The 24,292-nt window shown below is 44.7% G+C and overlaps 1 protein-coding gene across 1 annotated transcript in view; it reads left to right on the forward strand.

The window, feature by feature from the left end:
• Positions 1-24,292, forward strand: part of GUCA1C (guanylate cyclase activator 1C) — a 224,617-nt gene that overhangs the window by 182,831 nt on the left and 17,494 nt on the right. Inside the window, exon 3 of the mRNA XM_077481122.1 lies at positions 15,905-15,992. Within this exon, the coding sequence (XP_077337248.1) occupies positions 15,905-15,992 (88 nt within the window). The remainder of the gene's footprint in view (positions 1-15,904; positions 15,993-24,292) is intronic.

A 24,292-nucleotide genomic window follows, 5' to 3' on the forward strand; every position in this document is an offset into this window, starting at 1 on the left:
TGTATTGGAACAGAAAATGAATGAATTAGAGGAAACATGTAAACAAAGAGAAAGTTGTATTGCCTCTTTGAATCAGAGAGAGGCTGAGAATGAGCGTATTATAATACTGCTTTGGAGGGAATTATATGAAGCTCAGTCTACCATTATGGAGTTATCCTCCACACATGCAAAAGCTGAAGAGTCGCAGGGCTCAGCATAGAGGCTTTGGAACAACATGTAGAAAAGCCAAATGCAAATGTTGCTGCAAGTGATGTTGCTATGGTGGGAATCAATGTCGGAGATCTTAATGAGGAATATTTAAATAAAAGTGCGGTAACTGCGCTTGAAATTGATACAGGAGTTGAAACAGACTTCTGACGAGTCCATTGCTAGTGACTCCTCAGACAATGAAAGTGTAAAGTTTGTTGATGTCGATCATGGTAATGTTATGCAGCAATGTGAGTCTCCATCGCTAGGGATGAGCTTCGTGTTCGAGTCGAACATACGTTCGATTCGAACATTGGCTGTTCGTCCGTTCAGCGAAGTCCGAACATTTTGGTCCATTCGCGTCAAATTCGTGTGGCGCTCACGGCCCACAATGCACTGCGATGGCGCAGTGCATTGCTGGCTCATGATTGGCCAAGCATGCACTGTGACCCCGCATGCTTGGCCAATCGCAGCGCCAGCAGCGAGGAGAGCCATGATTGGCCACAGGCAGGATGCCTGTGGCCAATCATAGCTCAGGCTGTGTAGTGCACGCCCCACACTATATAAGGCCGCCAGCGCGGCGGCCTTGTGTAGTGTGTTGGCGTCTGAAGCAGTGGGTGTTCTGTGTACCTTCAACACAGTACACACCGATCGGTTTCGGCCGATTTTCGATCTTGCTGTTGTGTAGTGGTTATTGTGCCCTGACCGCAGTATACACCGCTATATTCACCTCACCTATATAGCTAGCGATCTATCTTTTATAATAGAGCTAGCAGTCAGTAGTGTTAGGAGATAGTGCGTGCTGTCTGCGTGCTCTGTACCCAGTACATACCGCTATATCCACCTACATAGCTGTTCTCTATTTGAGCCCACTTGCCATCTGCAGGAGTTATTGGAAGTTGTGTGTGCTTCCAGCAAAGCACAGTATACATCTGTATATACCCCTTTATCTCTGGTGTTCTATAATAAAGGCATCTGCAGGAGTTAGTGGGTGTTGTGTGCCTCTAGCACAATATACACTACCCAACTGCTTTTTTACCCAACTCCCTTCAGGCCATTACCATGTCTGGAAGGCCAGCAAGGAGAGGCAGACAGGCGCGAGCTGATAAAAGAGGGCAAGCAGGCTCTGTGTCTAGAGACAACAGTGCTGGTCGTGGACGCGGTGCATTGTCATCAGCACGTGGCCATGGGACATGCTTGTCCTTCTTTTTGGCAGCTGGACATGTTGAACCGCAACATGCCAACGACTTGGTAGAGTGGATGACCAAGCCCTCTTCATCCTCCTCATCCTCTCTCACCCAGTCTCAGGGTACTAGAAAAGCAGCTGCCAACGCATCGTCTTCCCTCCTCTCAATGTCATCATCAGTGACTCCTTCCCTAGACCCACCACGTCCTCCTGAGGAGTCTCCTGAACTCTTTGAGCACAGTGTTGGGTACATGCTCCAGGAGGATGCCCAGTGTTTTGTGGGCTCTGATGATGACACTCAGCTAGAGGAAGGCAGTAGCGTGAGCGCAGAGAGAGGGGATGCTCAAGAAGGACAGCAATCTGGCAGTCATGTTCCACAAGCTGCAGCATATTGCCAGGTTTGCTACAGTGATGAAGAGGGAAGGGATGATGAGGGCACTGACTCCACGTGGGTGCCTGGAAGGAGAGAGGAGGAGGAGGAGGAGGAGGAGGAGGCACATGTCCAAAGAGGCAGGATGCCCTCCGGGGGCCAGCTTAGGGGCAGCACACCGACTGAATTACACCGCAGAGCTCCGCCTGTGCAGAGCGCTGCCTCTGCGCGTTATTCTAAAAGTTCTTTGGTGTGGGCCTTTTTTGAGACGAGTGCATCAGATCGCACCGCTGCTATTTGCAACATATGTCTCAAGTGTATCTCACGTGGCCAAAACATCAGCCGCTTGGGCACCACATGCTTGACCAGACATATGTTGATCTGCCATGCAGCTCGTTGGCAAGCGTACCTCAAAGACCCACACCAAAGAACAAAGCGGACCTCTCCTTGCTCCTCATCAGCTGGCATCTCTAACCCCACTAGACCTTCAGTCCTCTCTGAAACCTGCTCTGAGAGGAATGAAGGTGTAGAATTAGGTGTGTCACAGCCAAGTGCTTCCGGGAACTCTTCTAGCAGTACACCCACGTCCGATTATAGCAGGCAAATGTCCCTGCCCCAGCTGCTGGACCAGCGAAAGAAGTTCACTCCCAGCCATCCACATGCCCAGCGGTTGAATGCTAGCTTGGCTAAATTGCTAGCACTTCAACTGCTGCCTTTTCAGTTGGTAGACTCGGCCCCCTTCCGTGAGTTTGTACAATGTGCGGTTCCTCAGTGGCAGGTCCCCAAACGCCACTTTTTCTCACGGAAGGCGATTCCGGCTCTCTACCGGCATGTGGAAGGCAATGTCCTTGCCTCGCTGGACAGGGCGGTCAGCGGTAAGGTGCATATTACCGCTGACTCATGGTCCAGCAGGCATGGACAGGGACGTTACCTGTCTTTCACGGCCCATTGGGTCACTCTTCTGGCAGCTGGGAAGAATGCAGGACAAGGTGCAGTAGTGTTGGAGGTTGTTCCGCCACCACGCCTCCAAAATGCTACTATTGGTTGTGACACACCTCTCTCCTCCACCCCCTCCTCTTCTTCTTCCTCCATGGCCTCTTCCAGTGCTCTGTCCTCAGAACCAGCGGTGCTCCGTAGGCGTTCCAGGGGCTACGCAAGTACGCAGGCAAAACGATGCCATGCCGTGCTTGCGCTGGTTTGTTTGGGGGACAGGAGCCACACTGGGGCGGATGTTTTGCCAGCTCTGCAGGGGCAGGCCGAGAGGTGGTTGACGCCACGCCAGCTTAAGCCAGGAATGGTGGTTTGCGACAATGGCACCAACCTCCTCTCCGCCCTCCGACAGGGACAACTGACCCATGTGCCCTGTGTAGCTCACATCCTTAACCTGGTGGTGCAGCGGTTCTTGGGCAGGTACCCCGGCTTACAGGATGCCCTGAAGCAGGCCAGGAAAGTCTGTGTGCATTTCCGCCGATCATTTAATGCCTGTGCTCGGCTGGCTGAGCTCCAAAAGGAGTTGAACCTGCCCAAGAACCGCCTTATATGTGACATGCCCACCAGATGGAACTCAACATTGGCCATGCTGCAGCGGCTGCACACGCAGCAGACGGCCATCAATGAGTACCTGTGCGACTACGGCACCAGGACAGGGTCAGGGGAGCTCGGTTTTTTCTCACCACGCCAGTGGGGTATGATCAGGGATGCATGCACTGTCCTGTCACCGTTTGAGGAGGCCACAAGGATGGTGAGCAGTGACAGTGCATGCATCAGTGACACTGTACCTCTTGTCCACCTCTTGGAGCATACGCTGCGTGGAATAATGGACAGGGCACTTGAGGCAGAACAGAGGCAGGAAGAGGAGGACTTCCTTGCCTCTCAAGGCCCCCTTTATCCAGACAGTGTTCCTGCTGTGCCACCCATCACACAGGAAGAGGATGAGGAGGAGGAAGAGGAGGAGGAGGATGATTGTGTCAGCATGGAGGTGGAGGCTGGCACTCAGCATCAGCATCAGCAGCAGCAGCAGTCTTGTAGGGATGATTTACAGTCCCAAGAAACACGTGGACTTGTACGTGGCTGGGAGGAGGTAGCTGCGGATCATGTTGTCCTTAGTGACCCAGAGGACTCTGGACCGAATGCCTCAGCTAACCTATGCTGCATGGCCTCCCTGATCCTGCAAAGCCTGCGGAAGGATCCTCGTATTCTTCGGATCAAGGAGAGGGACCATTACTGGCTGGCCACTCTCCTTGATCCACGGTACAAGGGTAAGGTTGCCGACCTTATCTTGCCATCGCAGAGGGAGCAGAGGACGAGACATCTCCGGGAGGCCTTGCAGAAAGGTCTGTGCAACGCTTTCCCAGAGACCTAGACGTTACAAACTCCTGGTCCTGGACAACGTGTTGCTGAGGCATCGGTCAGAAGGAGCGGTAGAGAAGGTGGCCGTCTGACTGATGCTTTCAGACAATTTTTTAGTCCGCAGCCCCAAGGTATGATCGGTTCCAGCACCCATCGCCAGCGTCTGATTTACATGGTGCAGGAATACCTAGGGGCAAGGTCAGACTTGGACACCTTTCCCACCGAAAATCCTCTGGCTTACTGGGTCTTGAGGATGGATCACTGGCCAGAGCTTGCACAGTATGCAATTGAGCTACTGGCCTGTCCTGCATCCAGCGTTCTTTCAGAACGCACCTTCAGTGCTGCTGGTGGCTTTGTTACCGATCACAGGGTGTGCCTGTCCACCGAATCAGTTGATCGACTGACCTTCATCAAGATGAATCAGTCTTGGATCACCCACAGCTACCAAGCACCTGAAGCTGATGTAACAGAATAATTTTTTTTGAAATATCACATACCTTCAAGACTGCCTATGCTGATGCTGAGTGACTGTCCTGTTATGTTGATTGTTTATCCTCTTCCTCCTCTGCTGATATGTTGGAAGAACATTTCTGGTTCTGGTTGATGCCATCAGCCCAATTTTTCTGCCCCTGTTTAACAGGGGCATTTAAGTACAATTTTTGATGCAATGCTTTGCAGCAGGGCTAATTCCTGCAATCAAACAAGAGTATATGGAAGAGGTTGCAGTGTGGTGGCACCAGCACCAGTGCCTAAGGCCCAATTTTTCTGCCCCTGTTTAACAGGGGCGTTTAATTACAATTTTTGATGCAATGCTTTGCAGCAGGGCTAATTCCTGCAATAAAACTAGAGTATATGGAAGAGGTTGCAGTGTGGTGGCACCAGCAGCAGTGCCTAAGGCCAAATTTTTCTGCCCCTGTTTAACAGGGGCGTTTAAGTACAATTTTTGATGCAATGCTTTGCAGCAGGGCTAATTCCTGCAATAAAACTAGAGTATATGGCAGAGGTTGCAGTGTGGTGGCACCAGCACCAGTGCCTAAGGCCCAATTTTTCTGCCCCTGTTTAACAGGGGCGTTTAATTACAATTTTTGATGCAATGCTTTGCAGCAGGGCTAATTCCTGCAATAAAACTAGAGTATATGGAAGAGGTGGCACCAGCAGCAGTGCCTAAGGCCAAATTTTTTTGCCCCTGTTTAACAGGGACATGTAATTACAATTCTTGATATAATATTTCACAGGAGGGCCCCTTCCTGTGCCCACCCAGAGTAACGGTGAGGACTTATAGTGTTGTGGCACCAGCACCACAACCACCAAAGGTCAATTTTTCTACCACTGTTCAACAATGGCATGTAATTACAATTCTTGATATAATCGTTCACAGCAGGGCGCTCCAGCGCCCACCAAGAGTCACTTTGAGGGCTTACAATGTTGTGGCAAAACCAACACCTTGTTCCGCCATTTCTGCAGAGCATATAGGGCAGGCCCCTACTTTCAAACATCCAACTTACAAACATCTCCTACTTGCAAATGGAAGGAGACAACAGCAAGTGAGATGAAAAAAGATGGACGACAAAACAAATTATACAGGGGTGATAACCCTTCCCTATGTTTTCCAAAAAGCTTAAAAATAGTTTTTTTGACTGGAGCTACACTTTAAAAATGTACCAGTTGAAAATGACAAACAGATTCAACTTAACACAACAAACCTACACAGTCCCTGTCTTGTTTGCACCGCCTGTATACTGCTGTTCTGAGTATATAGGGCCTGGGGGCCACACGCATTTCCATTTTTTAATATGGGTACAGGGTTTCCCTTAATATGCGTACAAGACCCAAATAGGCTGGTAATGGGCAGGGAGGGCTACCCATGCCATTTTTCTCAATGATTTTCAACCATATTGCAGGAACCAGATATAACATTAAAACCGCAAGCAGTTTTAAATGGTGTTATTTCCGTTTAATGTCATTTTGTGCAGGGACTGTTCTAAACACGGGAAACACGTGGCACTTCACAGGCATACTACAGACACCCCCCAGGCACCATATTTAAAGGAATATTTCACTTTTTTTTCACTTTAATCGTCATTAAAATCAGTGCTCCCGCCAAATCGGCCATTTTTAAAAACATTTTAGGCATTGACCCATGTCCCCTGGGGCAGGAGCCAGGTCCCCAAACCCTTTTTAGGACAGTATCTTGCATATTAGCCGTTAAAATTAGCACTTTTCATTTCGAACGTTCGAGTCCCATAGACTTCAATGGGGTTCTAAAGTTCGTTCGAATTTGGGGTCCGTTCGAAAGTTCTGGTGCGAACCGAACCGGGGGGTGTTCAACTCATCCCTATCCATCGCCATATGCTCAGAGTAGGGCCTATGCAGAGAGACCAGCTCTCAAATGCTTTGTTTGTAAAAATGGGGGTCACAAAGATAGGTATTGTTTGGTGGTGAATAATGATATGCAAAGGAAGTTGCACTACCCTTAAACTTGAATTTTATTCTGGGAGATAGGGTAGCAATCCACAGAGGCCATAGTAATCAAACCCGTTTCCCTTTTAAGACCCAAATGCTGAGACTACAAACTGAAAATAGTCAATTAAGACAGGAAAGGCATCACTATGTAGAACAGTTGCAAAAACTCAAAATGGAGGTAGCTGCATGTTCATTAAACTATAGTACTGGGGGAAACAATATTTTCAGCCCTTGGTGAGCTGCATGGATGGTAATCATTTTCTGGTTAATGTTTCTTTGCTAGGAATAAGGTTTAGATGTGAGTTTCAGAAATCTGGCCTTCATGTTTGGAATATTATAGCGGACCTTGATATATTTTTAGTATTTTCAAGGATAAGCCTCTGAATTGGAAAAGGGGGGGGGGGGGGAATACTGCACTCCTAACAGAAACTAAAAATATGTGAAGCAGCAACTAAATATATGGAATACACACATATAGACAATAGAAAAAATAAAAAAATAGTTGCGCTAAAAATAAAAAAACACCAATAGTGAACCAGTGTTGTTCAAATTGAATGAAAAATACGCAGTATTGACCAATAAGAAATTATTATAAACCAAATAATTGTGAATCAAGTGAATAAAAGTGGGCGATAATAAAAGTACAAAAGTCCCAAAAATATATATAAACAAATAAAGTCCAAATTATCAAACAATTGAAGTAATATGAATGCAATCTTCCATCACCAAAAAAGTGCTGAACACCATAAGGAATGCACACTTACCAGAAGGCAAGCAAAACTCGCTTGCGGCTATACACCCAGCCAGGGCCTTTATCCTAGGTGGTCCAAGGCAAACAGCTCAGAGGGCGCCTAACCACAGGAACACAACATGATTGATAGACCAATGGACCAGAATTATGGTGTTGCCAAATCGAGTATGTGTCAGATTTCACCCAAAAATAGAAAGAAGGGAACCTCCCATAGTGTAATACTGGCATATGTACTATGTCCTCTCTAGGGGAAGACAATTAAATCAGATTTTCTCTTCTCCCCCACTCCAGCAGAGATGATATGACCAAATGCCTAAGACTTTGCTCATGTGTGTGCTGGTGAATGGTGAGTGAATGGACACCCTTTGCCTGTATTGCACCCTGTCGTGAAGATACCTGAAAGGAGAAGACACAGAATGGTGACATGGAAGCTGTCACTGAGGAATGATGGTGGTGCGCCACTCAGTGGCAAAGCAGCACATGTTGGGAAGCACAACGCGTTAAGACCATTATGGACTGTTCGATAGGAACTGTTTCTGAAGACATGTTGGAAAGCGCAACACGTTTAGACAGTTATGGACTGTAGGCATGTGATACTGGTACTCATGATATGGCAACACAGGTATGTCTTTGGCATATATGTACCACCGCCATTTAAAAATTAAATTCTATATACTATATAGGAGAGGATTGCCCCCTATTGTCCTGCAAAAATTTTACTACTGGGCGATTTTAATGCCATCCTCTCCCCAGACCTAGATAGACCCATACCACCTAAGTCTTTCACCGGGGAGTTGTCAAACTGGGAGTTATCTGCAGGTGTCATGGAAGTCTGGAGGTGGAAATTCCCAACCAACAAGACTGTTTTGTGTTTTTATACCTCCTACAAAACCGCCTCCAGAATTGACTATGCGTTTGCCAACCACTCTATGCTGACAGACGTTATAAAAGCTGCCTATTTGCCCAGCGGCCTGTCTGACCACAGCCCCCTTGAGATCACCCTGCACACTTCTGCTTTTCGTAGTGGCTCTATGTGGCGTCTAGGTGCTCAATGGATTTCTCAACCTGATATAGCTGATCAAACCCCACTGGCCCTACAAAATTACTGGGACTCTAATGAAGGTTCATCCTCTCCTGAAATAGTATGAGACACCTTCAAGGCATTTACAAGCGGCCATTACATCTCAGCCATCAAGGCAGTCAGATTGCATAAAACTGCTGCCACAGCAACCTTGGAGAGCGAGGTGGGGTTGGCTTCTGACCAATATCGATGGGATCCCTCCACCTCAAACTTTGATGCGTTACATCTAACCGCAGTCTTCATCTTCACCTAACAGAGGTTACTAGACTTGAAATGTATAATACGAAGCAAAAGTTCTTCAAACAGGGGGACAGGAATGGCAGGCTGTTGACAATGATGTCTCACCATGACACCCCTAATACTATAATCCCTGAACTTGCCTCTCCCACAGGTGAGGCAATCTCCTCCTCAGAGGCTATTCTACAAGCTTTCCATGATTTTTTTATCAAGCTTTATATACCACCACACTACCCTCGGGTTTTGACCCAGAGAGGTTGGCATCTCTCCTTGATCCGATGGCCCTTGGCTGGCTCTCTAATTCGAAAAGATCTCAACTAGTTGCTCCAATTACCATGAAAGAGGTCCATGATTTAATTAACTCCCTATCCACTAGCAAAGCTCCTGGCCCAGATGGTCTCCCGACCGATTTCTATGTTGTTGCAAATAATTGAAGAACTCTGGACGGCCGCACTCTAAGATAAATTCAAATGCCTTTTATTCGTGAAGCAGAATCACACAAAAGTGGGTCACAGCAAAGCAACAATAGCTAATGCGTTTCACACTACCAAGACCTATAGCACTCCTTAATACTGACTTCAATATCCTAAGTAAACTTCTCACCGCTAGACTTAACTCATTACTTCCCTCTTTCATTGATTCAGATCAGACCAGGTTCATGTCCCACAAGTCTACAGACATCAATCTTCATAGATTGTTTACTAACCTCGATGTAAGACATGAGAATCAGGGTACTAGAGTGGTTGCCTCTCTCGATATTGAGAAGGCTTTCGACTCGATTGAGTGGCCTTTGCTGTGGAAGATTCTGCAGAGAATGGGATTTCCCCTGGTATTTATTCACTGGTTACAGACTATATATCATTTGCCTACACCTGCCATTCATTTAGGGGGTTGTCTGTCTTCTGTTTTTGAACTCTCTATGGGTACACAACAGGGCTGCCCCCCTCTCCCCAGCACTTTTTGCCATTGCCGTGGAACCAGTGGTGGGGGGTAGTATGTGTCTCGCCACACATTAAAGGTCTATGGCTGGGCTGGCTGGAGGAGAGTGTGGCCTTGTATGCAGACTACCTCCTCCTACTCCTGAATGATGCATGCTCCTCCCTGCAGGGGGCATTGTCAGTCCTGGAAGAATTCTCTGTAGTGACAGGGCTCAGGGTTAATTGGGCAAAGTCGCAACTGCTGACTATTGATGTCGATGCTAAAAAAGAGACCTCTGCTTCTCTTCAGCTACAATGGGTGGACGAGTTTACCTATTTGGGGGTGTGTATTTCAGGGAAAGTGACTGATTTCATTCCAATGAACTTGTCACCAGTAATCAACTCAGTCAAAGCCAAACTAATAGCATGGGAGAACCTCCCTCTGTCCCTACTGGGTCGTGTTAACCTCATAAAGATTAAAATCCTTCCCAAGTTTACATACTTGTTTCGTAATTCCCCTCAATGGATCCCCAAATCATTCTTTTCCCAACTAAACAAAATTTACCTATTTGGGGGTGGGTATTTCAGGGAACATGACTGACTTCATTCCAATGAACTTGTCACCAGTAATCAACTCAGCCGAAGCCAAAATAATAGCATGGGAGAACCTCCCTCTGTCCCTACTGGGTCGTGTTAACCTCATAAAGATTAAAATCCTTCCCAAGTTTACATACTTGTTTTGTAATTCCCCTCAATGGATCCCCAAATCATTATTTTCCCAACTAAACAAAATGTTCTCCTCCTTTCTTTGGGGAACACGTCCCCCCACTTTAAATTAACCACCCTAATGCGCCCTTGTTCGCAAGGGGGCTTAGCGTTCCTGGACTGTGACAAATACTTAATTGTGGCCCAGTTGGTCACTGCATTCTGGTGGCTTGTTCCAGATAGATCCAACTCGGCTTGGGCCATTGAGGCTGCGGTGTTGCAATCGGCGGAGGCGTTGTCAAATCTCCTTTTGCAGGGTCCAAAGGCTCCATACAGCCTAACTCCTTCCATGCGTACCACCCTTAGGGCCTGGAGGGAAGGACTGACCTGTGAAAGGTATCATCTGACCGCTGTATCCACGAAAGCCCCGCTCTGGAACAATCCCAACCTACAGCACTTTCTTAAAATTCCAGACCCTGTGATATGGGCCAGGTACCATATCAAGGCTATCTCAGACATCACCTCAGACCTAACAATATTCTCCCTTGCTCACTTAATGTCTCAACACAACACACACATTCAGATATCTACAGTTGTCCCATGCTTTCAGGGCTTAGTTCCCTCCAGGTGAAAGGCAGATGGTGCAATCTGACCTAGAGTGGATTTTGCGGTTTGATTGTACCAAAAAACCCACCTCAGTGCTATATGCACATCTCCTCTGGGTCTTGTCTCCTGAACTGTCCAGGCTCCATCAGCAATGGGGCCGGGATGTTCAGGAGCTGGACTCCTTAAATACTGGTTTCCTCAAGCGACCACCTCATTCAATACAGGATTGTCCACAGGGCATATCTTACTCCCGCTCGGGTGCATAGGATGAGGTCTTCTCCCTCCCCAGAATGCTGGCGCTATGACCATGCCTCCGGGGACTTTATCCACCTCTTTTGATCCTGCCCGGTAATTACATGTTTCTGGTCACAAATTCTTTTAGAGGTGAATGATCTGCTAAGTATCTCTATTGATCCATCCCCAAGAATATGCCTGCTGGGGCTGGTGGTAGACTTGGTGACCAGAGTGGCTGAGAGAACCTTGTTGGATCTCCTGCTGTTCTATGCAAGGAAATCCATTGTCCTATGCTGGAAGCGAAAGACTCTTCCCTCTATATCCCTTTACAGGGACACCTACACACATAGAGGCTGTCCGAAAAAACATGACAGAGTCTGGAGTAAGTGGTTAGCGGAACCCTCCACTGCTGCAACAAATTAGGTGACCTCTCTGATATATGATGGCTCTCCTTAACACCCTAATAGTCCAACACGGGTTAACGGGATATTCTAGGTGAGCTAGCTCATTGTCAGTCCACCCATGGAGCAGGAGCCTTGACAGCCTATTGTTTTGGCTATACTAGGGTAGTCATAAATATTTGAATGGTCCTTGATATTGTAACGATACTCTGTGACCCCTGCATGGGTCCTTAATATTTTGTGTTTGTTAAGAAAATAAAAAATGTTTAAAAAAAAAAAAAATTGTATGGAGTTGCAAAAGCTGTTTCCAGGGTTTTGACAGTATATAAAGAGTTGTTTATCAGCCAATCTAAACCAATTCTAAGCAGACAAGAGAGATTATACTTTCTTATATTTGGAAATCCTGTTCCACCTTCGCTCTTTGGGAGATAGAGTTTTGCCAAAGAAATATGTGGGGTTTTTTATCGCCATAAAAAAGAGATTATTGTTTTGTTTAATGTGTTGATAACTAAATGTTTAAGTAACAAAGGTATTGTTTGTAAAGGATATAATAGCCTGGTGATGACATCTCAAAAAAAGGGAAATGGGCAAATTCATCCATGCTTCGAGTTCTTTTTTAATTTCAGCGAATAAAGATGGGTAGTTTAAGTGAAAATTGTTGAGGGTTCTTTACCTATTTTTATGCCTAAATAGGTAATACACTGAGATGGAGAAAGGAGATGTAGAAATCTAGTTTTTCAATTTTGTAGGATTTAGAAGTAATATCTCACTCTTTGAGAAATTAATTTTAAAACCTGAAAATGTTTGAAATTTTTTGAAGATAAGTGGTTGTAAACTGTGGACTTTTTTTCACACCCTGCAAGGTAAAGACATAATGTGCTAGCATGCATGGCATACTAACACATTATGTTAAACTTACCTTAAAACAAAACCCTCCTGCGCTGAGATCTCAGAGCTGCAGCGGGCGCCCATCTTCATCCGTCTTGTTTAGGGTTCTTGGACTTCAGCTCTGTGACTGCCTGGAGCCGGGATGAAATCACTCCCACTCCTTTTTAAAGCTCCAAATATGCCCCAAAGATGCTGCTTGCAGGGCTTTTTTCACCGCTCCCCGCAAGTGCACCGCCCCAAAGCATCCATTAAAATTAATGGGAGGCGCTTTTTACATGCTATTTTTAGCGCAAAAGCACCTGAAAACCACCTTAGTGTGAATGGGGTCTAAATGAATCCTGCTTGTGCTGGATGTATAATGGAAGGGAAAAATGTAGCCAAGCGTGAGGCTAAAATTTTGCATATAATTTGCAAAGAATTTTGGCATCTAGATTTATTAAGGCCTATAGTAGATTAATTAAGGCCTATATGAAGCAGGATTTGTTGAGTCTATTTCCTTCTTAGAGATTCGTTTTTATATATGCTTGGTATCCAGTAGCAAGATGTGGCCCTCCATCTCATATCGTTTTATAGACCCTCCTTGATGTATCTGTTATATAGTTTTGAGAAATTTTTAAAAAATGTAGCCGTGAATCTGTCAGGGCCAGGTTGCTTTATTATTTGCTAGGTTTTTATAGTAGTTGTTACTTCCTCAGAAGTTATAAGTGCATTTCTAATTTCTAATTGTTCATTCGTCAATGTAGGGAATTGCAACTTCTCTAAAACAAAGATAACAGTCTTTTTGTCAAAGGGATCTTTAGAGTATAGATTACTGTAATAAGTAGTTGGTATTGTATTGATTTTTGTTGTGGATGTAGTAAGGGTACCTGTGGAGTTTTTTAAGGACATAATATGTGTAGGCTTGTATGGTCCTTTACAAAGCTTAGCCAATAGTTTGTCAGATTTGTTCCCATATTCATGGTAACAGAAAGTAGTAAAAGAAGATTTGATACACACTTGTTGTTTGGCCCATGGATCAAATTGTCTTTTTGTCTCAGGGGAATATTGAGAGGTTACTACCATAGCGATACCGTTCCATCGAGTGTCTTTTAAATTGAGAGACATAGGCTATGATTTTCCCTCTCAGGAAAGCTTTTCCAGCTTTCCAATATAAATTTAGGTTTAATATAGGTCCTGAATTAGCCAGTTCATATTCACTCAAAGCAAATTGGATATGGTTCCAAAAATCCTCCTTGTTTGACAGGTATAAAAGAAATATCCACATTTTGGCATTACCTTGGTAATATGACATATCCATTATTATGGAGATCGGACTGTGATCTGATATGAGTTCAATACATTCTCTATCCAGAGGGTGGGTTAGTCTCCAGGCATCTGATAGATTTGGCAAGGAGATAGCATCAGTCAGATATGTAGAGGTATTTAAATTAGTATTGCGTTGTCTGCAAGTGATATTTCATAGTAAAGACGAGTCTTCTGCTAGGTTCACAACTGAATTAAAATCTCCACCTACAATGTGACTGTTTTCTATCAGTTTCAATATCCATTCTGTCAAATATTTTTCCTGGTGAATTAATAGCATAAACGTTAGTTATGGCTTATATCCCGTGAGGCTATCGGTATACAGATAGTATGTTTGCAACCTAATTGGTCGTCATCTATTGATTTAAGTTTGTAGGGTAAATTTTTATGTAAAAGAATAGCCACTCCGGCTTTGCGACATATTGGTAAAGATCCTATGAGCTCTTCCACTCAAAATTTAGGTGAACTAAGTCCTTTTATGTTCCATGATATAATTTGTATAAAAGGATTATCTAAGTGTTATATGAAAAAGGGTTTTGTAATTGTTTTTGGGTCTTTATTAACTGTATACAAATAGATTTTCCACTTGAAATAGGTGTTTAATTGAATCATTTTATTTTCCCCCAGGCTAAACAGGACAAGTTATTTTAATATAACCTAAACATTTAAACAGAAAAGCAAATAAAATTGTACTGTCAACCAGTAGGTGCTTCACTTTTTTCCACAAGGAATATAAAATTTTCCCCGATCTTAACAGCAGGCACATAGTTATATTACAAACAACTTGTAAGATATAGTACATATCTATAGTTATGATGTAAAGAGCTATTAGTGCTGCAGTAACAGAGAAAAATGTTGTTTTATCAGTAAGATTATAGCATATAAAGATTTTTGCTTCAGCTACATACTAAAATAGGCAATCCTTCATTTTGAAGGTAGTGTTAGTAGCGAGTACTATGGTGCCTTAATAAGCCTTTCAGCGGACTCTACCATGTCCTGTTTGACCTGCAGAACAGAGGGAGTTTCTCTCTTGGAGATTGACTTTTAGGTGATTTAGAGGAGCCTCCATTGCTTGAAGGGCTTGAAGGAGTGAAAAATTATATAAAGTCCTTTTATGATGGGGATTTAAAGGAGAGAGTTTATTCTTTTTTTTTTCAATATCTTTTATTATTATTAAATTTAAGTACAAAAAATTCCAATAAAGCTTAATAACATACATTTCATCACCCGAAAACATTCTTCTCTACAGAGAAAAAAAACCCTCCCTCCATCCCCATACTATCCCCTCCCCTCTCCGGCTCTGGATCCGACTGGTCGCTTACATCTATCTCGGTACCAGCTTCTAAAAAATCAGGCTCCTACCATCTCTGCAAACTTCAAAGTAATCTTAAATGAGTGCCAGTCCTTCCATTTTCTCTCAAATCCCGCCCAACCCTCCTCTCCACTAAATCTCAGATACTCTAGATTATAGATATCATCTACTCTATTACTCTATTACTCCAGTTCCTCAGCGTAGAGCTATCTGGATCTTGCCAGTGTCTGGGAATTCAACTTTTTGCTGTAAAGAGAATGCTTTACATTGTCATAGGACTTCCAATGAATAGTCGGCAAAGAGCAGTAATTTGTGCCAGTCTAATGATAACAATTTGGTTTTCCTATAGCTTTGAAGGATTGTCATGTTGCCAGTATAGTTTAGGAAGCGCATGATTATTGGCTTGGGAGATGTGCATCCTTACCGGTGTAACCCCATTCTATGGGCTCTCTCAGCAACACATGTTATAGTCCTAGGGCTTCTGGACTTCGTTTGGAGCATATATTCACGAGAAGGCTGGGTTTGTAAGATTCCCGAAGACCAATAATTTTAAAATGATTTTGTCTAGAATGGTTTCTAGATCTTGGACTTTATTCATCAATAATCTTTGGCGTTTGCTATGCGCAGAGATTATTTGGGAAACTTTCCGTAGTTTGTCCTCTAATTCAGAGAACCCTTGTTAACCTTTTGTGAATGCTCCTGTATGTCTTTATAGAATTGTTCTAAGCCATGGGCTACTGCTCTGTCTTATACTTCTGTTATTTTAGGAGTAAGTAACTCAACCACTGCTTGAGCAATCTTTGAGTAGTCAACATTCTCACCTGTACTGTGAGCAGGGGCAACACTGTTTATTTATTACTGAAATAACTAGTTTAAATAACTTAACTGAAATTCAACAATATTTTTGTTTTTATAGGCTGTTCAAGCTATAAATGGTCACCAGGGTATGAACCCTGAAGATTTCACGGCCTTGCTGTTCACAAAAATTGATGTCAATGGAGATGGTAAACTTCAATTTAGTCTGATTTAGTGTGTATTTTTTTTTATGCAATTCCAGGACACCAAAATTAAAATAATGTAACATGTTCTCATCACTGCTCCTTGGGGCATTTTTTTTTCTCTGCCTCTAAACTCCCCTGCGTGTGTTCTTCTATGTCAGGGATATGCTATTAGCGGACCTCCAGCTGTTGCAGAACTACAAGTCCCATGAGGCATAGCAAGACTCTAACAGCCACAAGCATGACACCCAGAGGCAGAGGCATGATGGGACTTGTAGTTTGGCAACAGCTGGAGGTCCGCTAATTGCATATCCCTGTTCTATGTGTTCATGCACACATAGGCTTTTAGCTGCATTTAGTGGCAGGAGAGTTTATAGGCAAGAAAAAAAAATACTGCCAGTGCATCCAGGAGCAGCAGAATTTTGGCAGAAAAAATGTTTGACACTCTAAATGCTTGTTTAAACTAGGTGCATTTAGTGCTTCAGTATTAATTAATTTCAATGGCCAAAATGAATTATTATTCTGGCCAATTAGATTAACACCCAAGTGCATGACTCCTGTAAACACACCTAAATGCTTGTAAAGTTGTTAGACACTTTTACAAGCATCGGGTGTTTTTTTTCTGCAAAAAGGACGAACCAAGGAGGAAAGGCTTCTAGGAGAGTTTGCAAAACGTCCTGTGTGTATGAGGCCAAAAGGGACTGGTTTCATTTAAGTTTATTGGTAATAGTTATAGTCAGGGGTCAAGTCCTGGGAAAAAAAGTGTGGGAACTCCCACCCAAGATCCATTCCCCCACCAAAAAAAAAAAAAAAAAAGGTACGCTCATATGCATATATACTGCACAGAAAATACAGTACAACATTTATTGTAAAGTGCCAGTTTACAAAACAAAATAACGTGTCAAACAAAACAATCAACACAATGGGTGATGATCTTTCCCTCGCAGGGAATTTCTACCACAAATACACCCTGTTCCAAATTCTGTTACACAGCCCATTAGAAAATATCCCACAAACAGGAATAAGTATTGGCAGGGTATTGCAGAGTATTGATAGGGTATTGCAGAGTATTGGCAGGGTATGTATTGAAGAGTATTGGCAGGGTATTGCAGAGTATTGATAGGGTATTGCAGAGTATTGGCAGGGTATGTATTGAAGAGTATTGGCAGAGTATTGCAGAGCATCGGCAGGGTATGTATTGGCAGGGTATTGCAGAGTATTGATAGGGTATTGCAGAGTATTGGCAGGGTATTGCAGAGTATTGATAGGGTATGTATTGTAGAGTATTGATAGGGTATTGCAGAGTATTGGCAGGGTATTGCAGAGTATTGATAGGGTATGTATTGTAGAGTATCGATAGGGTATTGCAGAGTATTGGCAGGGTATTGCAGAGTATTGGCAGGGTATTGCAGAGTATTGGCAGGGTATTGCAGAGTATTGGCAGGGTATGTATTGGCAGGGTATTGCAGAGTATTGATAGGGTATTGCAGAGTATTGATAGGTTATTGCAGAGTATTGGCAGGTTATTGCAGAGTATTGGCAGGGTATGTATTGTAGAGTATTGGCAGGGTATGTATTGGCAGGGTATTGCAGAGTATTGGCAGGGTATGTATTGCAGAGTATTGATAGGGTGTGTATTGTAGAGTATTGATAGGGTATTGCATAGTATTGGCAGGGTATTGCAGACTATTGGCAGGGTATTGCAGAGTATTGGCAGGGTATTGCAGAGTATTGGCAGGGTATGTATTGCAGAGTATTGGCAGGGTATTGCAGAGTATTGATAGGGTATTTATTGCAGAGTATTGGCAGGGTATTGCAGAGTATTGATAGGGTATGTATTGCAGAGTATTGGCAGGGTATTGCAGAGTATTGATATGGTATGTATTGCAGAGTATTGGCAGGGTATGTATTGCTGAGTATTGGCAGGGTATTGCAGAGTATTGGGGGGGGTATGTATTGCAGAGTATTGCAGAGTATTGGCAGGATATTGAAGAGTATTGGAAAAATATTGAAGAGCATTGATAGGGTATTGCAGGGTGTGTATTGGCAGAGTATTGGCAGGGTATTGCAGAGTATTGGCAGGGTATGTATTGCAGAGTATTGGCAGAGTATTGCAGAGTATTGACAGGGTATTGCAGAGTATTGGCAGGGTATTTATTGGCAGAGTATTGGCAGGGTATTGCAGAGTATTGATAGGGTATTGCAGAGTATTGGCAGGGTATGTATTGAAGAGTATTGGCAGGGTATTGCAGAGTATTGATAGGGTATTGCAGAGTATTGGCAGGGTATGTATTGAAGAGTATTGGCAGAGTATTGCAGAGCATCGGCAGGGTATGTATTGGCAGGGTATTGCAGAGTATTGATAGGGTATTGCAGAGTATTGGCAGGGTATTGCAGAGTATTGATAGGGTATGTATTGTAGAGTATTGATAGGGTATTGCAGAGTATTGGCAGGGTATTGCAGAGTATTGATAGGGTATGTATTGTAGAGTATTGATAGGGTATTGCAGAGTATTGGCAGGGTATTGCAGAGTATTGGCAGGGTATTGCAGAGTATTGGCAGGGTATTGCAGAGTATTGGCAGGGTATGTATTGGCAGGGTATTGCAGAGTATTGATAGGGTATTGCAGAGTATTGATAGGTTATTGCAGAGTATTGGCAGGTTATTGCAGAGTATTGGCAGGGTATGTATTGTAGAGTATTGGCAGGGTATGTATTGGCAGGGTATTGCAGAGTATTGGCAGGGTATGTATTGCAGAGTATTGATAGGGTGTGTATTGTAGAGTATTGATAGGGTATTGCATAGTATTGGCAGGGTATTGCAGACTATTGGCAGGGTATTGCAGAGTATTGGCAGGGTATTGCAGAGTATTGGCAGGGTATGTATTGCAGAGTATTGGCAGGGTATTGCAGAGTATTGATAGGGTATTTATTGCAGAGTATTGGCAGGGTATTGCAGAGTATTGATAGGGTATGTATTGCAGAGTATTGGCAGGGTATTGCAGAGTATTGATATGGTATGTATTGCAGAGTATTGGCAGGGTATGTATTGCTGAGTATTGGCAGGGTATTGCAGAGTATTGGGGGGGGGTATGTATTGCAGAGTATTGCAGAGTATTGGCAGGATATTGAAGAGTATTGGAAAAATATTGAAGAGCATTGATAGGGTATTGCAGGGTGTGTATTGGCAGAGTATTGGCAGGGTATTGCAGAGTATTGGCAGGGTATGTATTGCAGAGTATTGGCAGAGTATTGCAGAGTATTGACAGGGTATTGCAGAGTATTGGCAGGGTATTTATTGGCAGAGTATTGGCAGGGTATTGCAGAGTATTGATAGGGTATTGCAGAGTATTGGCAGGGTATGTATTGAAGAGTATTGGCAGGGTATTGCAGAGTATTGATAGGGTATTGCAGAGTATTGGCAGGGTATGTATTGAAGAGTATTGGCAGAGTATTGCAGAGCATCGGCAGGGTATGTATTGGCAGGGTATTGCAGAGTATTGATAGGGTATTGCAGAGTATTGGCAGGGTATTGCAGAGTATTGATAGGGTATGTATTGTAGAGTATTGATAGGGTATTGCAGAGTATTGGCAGGGTATTGCAGAGTATTGATAGGGTATGTATTGTAGAGTATTGATAGGGTATTGCAGAGTATTGGCAGGGTATTGCAGAGTATTGGCAGGGTATTGCAGAGTATTGGCAGGGTATGTATTGGCAGGGTATTGCAGAGTATTGATAGGGTATTGCAGAGTATTGATAGGTTATTGCAGAGTATTGGCAGGTTATTGCAGAGTATTGGCAGGGTATGTATTGTAGAGTATTGGCAGGGTATGTATTGGCAGGGTATTGCAGAGTATTGGCAGGGTATGTATTGCAGAGTATTGATAGGGTGTGTATTGTAGAGTATTGATAGGGTATTGCATAGTATTGGCAGGGTATTGCAGACTATTGGCAGGGTATTGCAGAGTATTGGCAGGGTATTGCAGAGTATTGGCAGGGTATGTATTGCAGAGTATTGGCAGGGTATTGCAGAGTATTGATAGGGTATTTATTGCAGAGTATTGGCAGGGTATTGCAGAGTATTGATAGGGTATGTATTGCAGAGTATTGGCAGGGTATTGCAGAGTATTGATAGGGTATGTATTGCAGAGTATTGGCAGGGTATTGCAGAGTATTGATAGGGTATGTATTGCTGAGTATTGGCAGGGTATTGCAGAGTATTGGCGGGGTATGTATTGCAGAGTATTGCAGAGTATTGGCAGGATATTGAAGAGTATTGGAAAAATATTGAAGAGCATTGATAGGGTATTGCAGGGTGTGTATTGGCAGAGTATTGGCAGGGTATTGCAGAGTATTGGCAGGGTATGTATTGCAGAGTATTGGCAGAGTATTGCAGAGTATTGACAGGGTATTGCAGAGTATTGGCAGGGTATTTATTGGCAGAGTATTGGCAGGGTATTGCAGAGTATTGATAGGGTATTGCAGGGTGTGTATTGGCAGAGTATTGGCAGGGTATTGCAGAGTATTGGCACAGTATTGCAGAGTATTGATGGGGTATTGCAGAGTATTGGCAGGGTATTTCAGAGTATTGGCAGGGTATTGAAGAGTATTGGCAGGGTATTGAAGAGTATTGGCAGAGTATTGGCAGGGTATTGAAGAGTATTGGCAGGGTATTGCAGAGTATTGGCAGGGTATGTATTGGCAGAGTATTGGAAGAGTATTGGCAGAGTATTGGCAGAGTATTGCAGAGTATTGCAGAGTATTGCAGAGTATTGGCAGGGTATTTATTGGCAGAGTATTGGCAGGGTATTGCAGAGTATTGGCAGGGTATTGCAGAGTATTGGCACAGTATTGCAGAGTATTGATAGGGTATTGCAGAGTATTGGCAGGGTGTTGCAGAGTATTGGCAGGGTATGTATTGCAGAGTATTGGCAGGATATTGAAGAGTATTGGCAGAGTATTGAAGAGTATTGGCAGGGTATTGCAGAGTATTGGCAGGGTATGTATTGGCAGAGTATTGCAGAGTATTGACAGGGTATTGCAGAGTATTGACAGAGTATTGCAGAGTATTGATAGGGTACTGCAGAGTATTGGCAGGGTATTGCAGAGTATTGGCAGGGTATGTATTGCAGAGTATTGGCGGGGTATTGCAGAGTATTGCAGAGTATTGGCGGGGTATTACAGAGTATTGATAGGGTAGTGCAGAGTATTGATAGGGTAGTGCAGAGTATTGATAGGGTATTGCAGAGTATTGGCAGGGTATTGCAGAGTATTGATACTGATAGGGTATTGCAGAGTATTGGCAGGGTATTGCAGAGTATTGATAGGGTACTGCAGAGTATTGGCAGGGTATTGCAGAGTATTGGCAGGGTATGTATTGCAGAGTATTGGCGGGGTATTGCAGAGTATTGATAGGGTAGTGCAGAGTATTGATAGGGTAGTGCAGAGTATTGATAGGGTAGTGCAGAGTATTGATAGGGTATTGCAGAGTATTGGCAGGGTATTGCAGAGTATTGATACTGATAGGGTATTGCAGAGTATTGATAGGGTATTGCAGAGTAATGGCAGGGTATTGCAGAGTATTGATAGGGTATTGCAGAGTATTGCAGAGTATTGATACTGATAGGGTATTGCAGAGTATTGATGAGTATTGGCAGGGTATTGCAGAGTATTGATGAGTATTGGCAGGGTATTGCAGAGTATTGATGAGTATTGGCAGGGTATTGCAGAGTATGGATGAGTATTGGCAGGGTATTGCAGAGTATGGATGAGTATTGGCAATTTGGCAGGGTATTGCAGAATGCAACTTACTTACACACTAGTGACTGACCTCCTGGTATTTATTCTCTTCCCTTCTGTTCTGGGGGGAGAAGAAGTAAACTTGAAAAGTGCAGCGGCTGTGGCAACAGGAGGCACTGGGTAGAGGGGAGCGGGAGGACAGTCCGGCGCGCAGCGTGTGTCACACTGACTGACGGTCTCGCGCCAGTGCGTGCCCACGTGCACGGCCGAAGTCATGTGACCGATTGCTAGATGCGGAGCGGCCCCTGCCTAGCAACCAGTCACTCGGCGGCTGAGGAGCTAATGGGAACGGCGTTCCCGCTGTGGAAATAGTACGGGAACGCCGTTCCCATGCGTTCCCGCAGCACTCGAGCCCTGGTTATAGTACCTGAACTTGCTCCAATAAGAAAATGAGTGATGAGAATCAAAGCAAGAGAACTCATAGCAGCAAACAATAATATATGGAATGTTAAGGATAGCTGCAGCTCATGATCTGCTATGGCTCATGGAATAAGGCACACATGAAGATTTGGCGATAAAATAGTGAATACATGGAACCAGCAGATGTTTGAAAGGAAAACCTGCAAACTGGGCTTCAAAGGGTTTGCAACAGTCAAATCAGCTTCCATTCCCAAATTCCTGGGGACTCATAGGCCTTTTCCCTACGTAGCTAATATCTTATACAGTTTCAAGGCTCCAGTTAGCATAATGCAATTGACCTGCTTTTCTTCCCTATACAAGGCAAGGTAAATGCAAGGGCATATAAAAGGAAAAATGCAGCACTATACAGTGCATCCCGAAAGTGCTCAATGCTTCACTTTTTCCACATTTTGTTATGTTACAGCCTGAGGCTGGGTTTACACTGGTGCGGCACGACACTCGTCCTACTTTGGATCCAACTTTGCCCTGGGACTTGAAGTCAAAGACGCATCCTACTTCAATGAACGGGGATCCGACTTGGATCCCTGCCAATACAAGGCACTGTTTGGTATGAATCTTGAGGGGCAACTCCACACCAAATTTGAAATAAAAAAATTGAATGGGTTCCCCCTCCAAGAGCATACCAGGCCCTTCGGTCTAATATGGATTTTAAGAGGAACTCCCTACGCCAAAAAAATGGCATAGGGGTCCCCCCAAAATCCACACCAGGCCCTTATCCGAGCACGCAGCCCAGCCGGTCAGGAAGGGGGTGGGGATGAGCGAGCGCACCCCCTTCTGAACCGTACCAGGCCCCATGCTCTCAACATGGGGGGTGGGTGCTTTGGGGTAGGGGCAGGCACGCCCTGCAGCTCCCCACCCAAATGCACCTTGTCCCCATGTTGATGAGGACAAAGGCCTCTTCCCGACAACCCTGGCCGTTGGTTGTCGGGGTCTGCGGGAGGGGGACTTTTCTGAATCTGGGAGCCCCCTTTAATAAGGGCCCCCCCCCGCCCCATGTGAATGAGTATGGGCTACTACCTACCCATTCACCTGGGGGGGAAGTGTCAATAAAAAAACACACTAGACCAGTTTTTAAAGTAATTTATTAGGCAGCTCCAGGGGTCTATACCCTCTTGGGGGGTCTCTTCTGACTTCTCTGCTCTCTCCGTCCTCTTCTCCCACTCTCCAGTGTCTTCTGCCAGGCTCTTCCACTATGTTCTGATCTTTTCCCCACTCTTTTGCTAGCATTGGGCCGGTCTTCTCTGTCATCTTCTTCCCTCGGGTCTTCTTCCGATGTTGACACGACGCTCACTCCCGCTGTAATGCCGTGTGCGCGGGGTGTGCAATGACTTATATAGGCATGGGGCGTGGTCATCGGGTTATGTCTTCCGGTGACCCCGCCCCTTATTATGTCACCGCCCCATCATGCCCCAGGCAGTGACATCATAAGGGGCGGGGTCACCGGATGACATGACCGTGGCAGAAGACACCGGAGACCGGGAGAAGAACCAGAGACCAGGAGAAGAGGCTGGAGAGCGGAGAAGTCGGTAGAGACCCCTGAAGCTGCCTAATAAATTACTTTAAAAAAACAGTCTAGTGTGTTTTTTTATTGACACTATTATTTCCCCAGGTGGGGGGCCGGGATCTGGGGGCCCCCTTATTAACAGGGGCTCTCAGATTCCGATAAGCCTCCTGCCCGCAGACCCTGACAACCAACGGTCAGGGTTTTAGTGAAGAGGCCCTTGTCCTCCTCAACATGTGGACAATGTGCTTTGGGGTGGGGGGGCCGCAGTGCGCCCCCTCCAGCCCCAAAGCACCCACCCCCCATGTTGAGGGCATGCAGCATGGTACAGTTCCAGAGGGAGGGCACTCTCTTGTCCCCATCCCCTTTCCTGACCAGCTGGGCTGCGTGCTTGGATAAGGGTCTGGTATGGATTTTGGGGGGGACCCCCACGCCGTTTTTTCAGCGTAGGGGTTCCCCTTAAAATCCATATCAGACCGAAGGGCCTGGTATGCCCTTGGAGGGGGAACCCATGCTGGTTTTTTATTTAAAATTTGGTGTGGAGCTCAAGATCATCAGAGTACAAGTAGCATGCCAAAGTTGGAT

Source organism: Lithobates pipiens, unplaced genomic scaffold, assembly GCF_037356315.1.
Source record: "Lithobates pipiens isolate NorthernLeopardFrog02 unplaced genomic scaffold, aLitPip1_a1.2 Scaffold_16, whole genome shotgun sequence".
Lineage (NCBI taxonomy): Eukaryota > Metazoa > Chordata > Amphibia > Anura > Ranidae > Lithobates > Lithobates pipiens.